At 37.2% G+C, this 4626-nt stretch overlaps 1 protein-coding gene across 1 annotated transcript; it reads right to left on the reverse strand.

Annotated features, from left to right (window-relative positions):
- Positions 1-2003: 2003 nt before the first annotated feature.
- LOC121938659 lies at positions 2004-4089 on the reverse strand. The gene is made up of 3 exons (XM_042481841.1): positions 4065-4089; positions 3544-3645; positions 2004-2744 (listed from the first exon to the last, which is right to left on the reverse strand). Exons 2-3 carry the CDS (start codon positions 3632-3634, stop codon positions 2221-2223), a joined length of 615 nt encoding a protein of 204 aa, XP_042337775.1. The 5' UTR covers positions 3635-3645; positions 4065-4089; the 3' UTR covers positions 2004-2220.
- Between the last annotated feature and the right edge of the window lie 537 nt (positions 4090-4626).

Raw genomic sequence — 4626 nt, forward strand, 5'->3', positions numbered from 1 at the left:
CATATGTGGCCACTCCCACGTATCAGGAGCTCGCCTTTCCATCATGGCTCCATAACACGCCTACGTGGCCTTGGATGACGGCGAGTGCGGTGACTGCAATAAAAATAGAGCTACTAATGTTATGAACATTCATCGCCATGGTTACTGGGATGTTATCACCATAGGGGAAGTCCCATAACATCACTCACTGGAAACACTGCCATCTTGCAATTGTGTTTTATCAACATTTCGCAAGTTTTATGCAAATCGGTGATGGAAACTCAGCTCCTGTAAACCCACCAGTAACAGCAATGTTGACAGCGTTGCTTTTCCTTCCGTCTCCAGTCTCACACCAGTATTCTCCACTGTCTTCTATATAAACCCCTCGGATGATGCAGTGGGACTCACTTACGAATCCCCAATTAGAGCCGCATGTGGTATTTTCACCTTGGCTCTTCCTCATGACTCCCTGTCCAAGAGCTCCATCGAAGCCCTCGCAGACAAACGAGACGGACTCGTATTCAAAATGCTGAAGTCTGGCTGGAATGACACGAAGAAAAGCTCCATCTGAAACCAACAAGAGAGACAGAGACGTTACAAGACGCATAAAGGGAATGATTTTGTCAAATGTGATGTTTCAGAGGTGAACAAAAAGTAAACCTGACTCATGCCAAAAATGGTGTTAACAATGCTTATTTCGAAGATTACAGGCGTTGACTGAATTAAAGGATCAACTTTTACTTACGAGTTTTCTGAGCATTATTGTCTCGAATCTCCATCACCAGCAACAACCACGTATTGATCACTGTGGAGACGGATGGAGAGAGCTGTGCATTAGACGTTTATAAAAACAAACAAAATAGAGTAGAAAAAAAATCTCTTTTCAGAAGCAATTACTTTTTTGCGTCTAAACCTGATCATGAAACGTGAAAGTGAAACACATTTAGGCCTTAAACTGTATTAATGTAAATTTATGGAAAGTTACCAAACTCCGTTTGGACACTTAAGTCAATCGGTTTGCTTAACGATGACTACGTAACTCTCTGTTAAAGACAAAAGACTGTCCACTACTGCATATAAATAGGGACTCAGTACTCACACAGTCCGAAGCAGAGAGCTGGGACCTCCATGGCGTCTTGCTGCTGACTGACCGAACATCAGACTGAAATAAAGCCTGAGTTTGACGCAGATGCAAACTTCCTCTTCCTGTGTGGCTTACCTCTGCGGTACAGAAGCATCAGGCCACTCCTGCACCAACGTCAGATCTCACAGCTCTGTCACGTGGGCCAAAAACTCCTCTTCAAACCTTTACTTGTAGCTGAAATTTTGCTCAAGTGGACAAATGTTGAATCAAACCACAGCAAGACAAATGACAGATGTTGACGCTGGAACTGAGCACAATTAAAGACAAAACAAACAAAAATCCCTGTATGAACCTGAAGTGGAATTACGCCTACACCTGCATTTAATTTCATTTTTATTATTCCTTAGGGACGGTCTGCCACATTTTACACGCTTCCCATTCTTCATTTTTTGATAATTTTGGCTGTGTTTATGCATATGGCCTAAATTGTGGCCAGATTGTGTGTTGTTTCCAGCTCAGCTCCCACAGTGAGTCTAATATATATGGCAGCTGCTGGACTTTGTGATTATATGGAAACGTCAAGTGAAAGCCAAATGAAGCCTTGTGAACCTTTTCTTTTTATCCTGAGCCCACTAGATGGCGCTCTCTGTTTCACAAACAGATACAAACACAATGATTTGCCTTTCCTTTTTCATAAAAGCAAGACCGCCCTCTGGTGGGATTATTTGGCCATCACTAGTTTGATTTTTTTCACAAATATGTGGAAATGAGAAACTACCTAGAAACTGGCCAAAAATGTTGCTATTTTTTTAAATTACCTGAAAATTAGGTAAAAAAAAAAAATTGAAAAGAGGCAATTGAGACAAAGTGATTTTTAAAAATTATAATTATTCTGCAACATAATTTAAAAAATATAATTATGATAATTTTTCCTGGCTTATTTCTTTCTTTATTTCCCAAGATAATTCACCCGAGCTTTTTTAAAAAAAATTATTTAAATGCATTGCAATTAATGGAACATTTCTGATCAAGCTGTTCGTTGCCTTTTTTCCCACGTTTTTGAATGAAATTGCACCAATTTGGTCAATGATCAAAAGTTTATAAACCTGTAAAAGGTGTCTGAAAGCAGCACAAGAAAAGTGATGCTGCTCAAAGGGTTAAAAGAGAAGAAGCCAGGAGTTTTGCAGCTCGTCTCTCTCTCCCTTCTCGTCCTCCAGCTCTTGATTTAGCAGCTTCACGTCTCTCTTTAAGGTCAGTTTTCTGTCTGTGAGCAGCGTCAGTCGTCCTGCAGCCTCGGGGCTCTGCAGCAGTTTGTCGGTGTTCAGCTGCAGTTTCTCCAGCTCGTCTTTCCTCCTCTGCAGCCTCCGCTGAGCACTCAGCAGCTTCTGTTTCCGTCTCAGCTGCTCCTCAGTTTGGTCGATTTCCTTTCTGTCTTCGCTCTCTGATATTTTCCTCTCCAGGAGCTGCAGCTTCTCTCTGACGTCCTCCTCCTCCGTCTGCACGTCCTCCAGGTCCAGTCTGAATCTCTCTCTCTGGTTCACCAGGATCCCCGTCATGCTGGTGAACCACAGATCCATTGATTCTGCAGTTTTTTCGACCACCTCCACCAGGCTCCGCTCAGAGTTTATCAGTCGATCTTCGACATTTGCTATGTTTTCATCCAAAGTTCTCATTTTCTTTTCTTCTCCAGATGAATGTTGATGCATCAAAAAAGAGAAAAAGCAGATAAAAAATGAACATTTTTATTTTCTCGCTGTGTTCAGACACCTCAGAGAAAAAACGCAATGAGCAACTGAAACTGTTCTGCAAATAAAAAAACCCCCAAATATTTAAAAGAAAGGGAAATGTCCCAAAAAAGTTCTAATTATCATTATTAGATAATAAAATACATGGCCAAAAATAAAGGAAGCAAACTACAGATTACATTTTTTTCACATGGCCGTCAAGAGACTGAAGTCATGCTACTTCCTGTTGGTCATGTGATATTTGTGATGTCACAAACCTTTAGAGGGGGCTCAGAGTATTTCAGGGTAACAGAGACGGGATTAAATGTGTGTTTTAACCAAAATACAATGACATTTTCAGAGAAATGTATATTGTTTCTAAAATGAAGAAAACACAAACAATAATAAATAAATACATAAAAATATATTTTATACATATATATGTATGTATGTATATTTCTTTGTGTGTGTGTTTGTGTTCTAGGTAGTTTTTATAAAAGTTTTATGTTGTCTTCAATTTTTACTTTGGACAAAGAGTATATTTATTAATAATGAGGTATTTTATTATTTTTCTGTAGTTTTTTTGTTTGATGATATCATGTATTATGGGGATAGTTTTCATGCATATTAATCTTGGTCTTGTCCTGAGGATGTAAAAGGCACTGATTTGGAGGAATTGCCTTTCACATTAAAAGGAATTTATAAAAACAGATTTTGATACATGTGGATATTTGAATAGATTAATTTGTAACTTACTGATTTTGTGACGTTTCCACGCCCATGTAGCAAAGACAGTCGCTGCAATGACGCTGACGCTGACAGTCACAGGAGACCTCAGCGGGAACATGATGCTGTGAACTGACAAATACAAAACAGCAGATCGATTCAGGATTAATTTAATATTCCACTCTGCTGAAAACCGTAACTATCGTATATCTCCATATATCAACAGCATTTTCCTAGAGATAGATTTAGATAGACAACAGCATTTTAATAATTGTAACAATTTATTTTGATTTTTTTTAAAAATGTATTTAACCTTTGTTTAGCTCAAAAGGTCTCATTGATTGATATAATATTTATTTATTTATTTATTTTTGGACAGTACTGGTGAAGAATTCATGGCAATTTTTAAAAAAAAATCAATTAAAAAAAAGAGAATACATTTTGAATTTTGTCCCTCCAAAATAAAGAATTCAAAAGAATTCATCAGGAATGATGAATAGGATTAAATTAATTTGTGACTCACTGATTATTACATCTCCATATGTACGCACCAAAGACAAGCCCAGAAAGATAAAGACCGTCAACAACAGCACAAGAAGAAGATCTTTACTGAGAGAAATCATCTGAAACGATAAAACACAAAACAGAAATACATTTAGAGCCACAACTGATAACTGCAGCTGTCTTTTAGCAGCAAATAACTGGTTAACAATCATATTTAGTCCTGAAGAAGCATGTTTTTCCATACGATGCCTGCACATCTGCATAGCATGTTTTAATTGCATTTATTTTATTTTCTGTCTTTTAATTTTTCTCTTAATGTTTTTAACCTTAACCCACCAGTATTAAAGATGGCGGTCTACATAGTGTTGATAAGGCAATTTTGCAATTTGGCCCCAGTATTTTTTTTTTTTATGACTGTGGTCATAAATATTTACACAGTATTTACACAGTTTGTTTTTGCATTATTACTGTATCCACATTTTTAAACAATTAACATAAAGTAAGAAAAAGTAGCTTTGACTGACCAGCTTTTACTGTAACAATAATCTACAATAAATTCCTTATAGAAAAATCTCAATGTAAATACAAAAACGATCAATAATAACATTA

The sequence above is a fragment of the Plectropomus leopardus genome, unplaced genomic scaffold (assembly GCF_008729295.1).
Source record: "Plectropomus leopardus isolate mb unplaced genomic scaffold, YSFRI_Pleo_2.0 unplaced_scaffold3072, whole genome shotgun sequence".
In the NCBI taxonomy this organism is placed as follows: Eukaryota; Metazoa; Chordata; class Actinopteri; order Perciformes; family Serranidae; genus Plectropomus; species Plectropomus leopardus.

Excerpts from the sequence above, each read along its gene's own strand:
- LOC121938659 (XM_042481841.1), bottom strand. The coding sequence starts at position 3,634 with ATGTTCCCGCTGAGGTCTCCTGTGACTGTCAGCGTCAGCGTCATTGCA. Across the intron at positions 2,745-3,543 it reads GTGGAAACGTCACAAAATCA|AAAAGAAAATGAGAACTTTG; the intron begins GTAAGTTACAAA and ends CATCTGGAGAAG.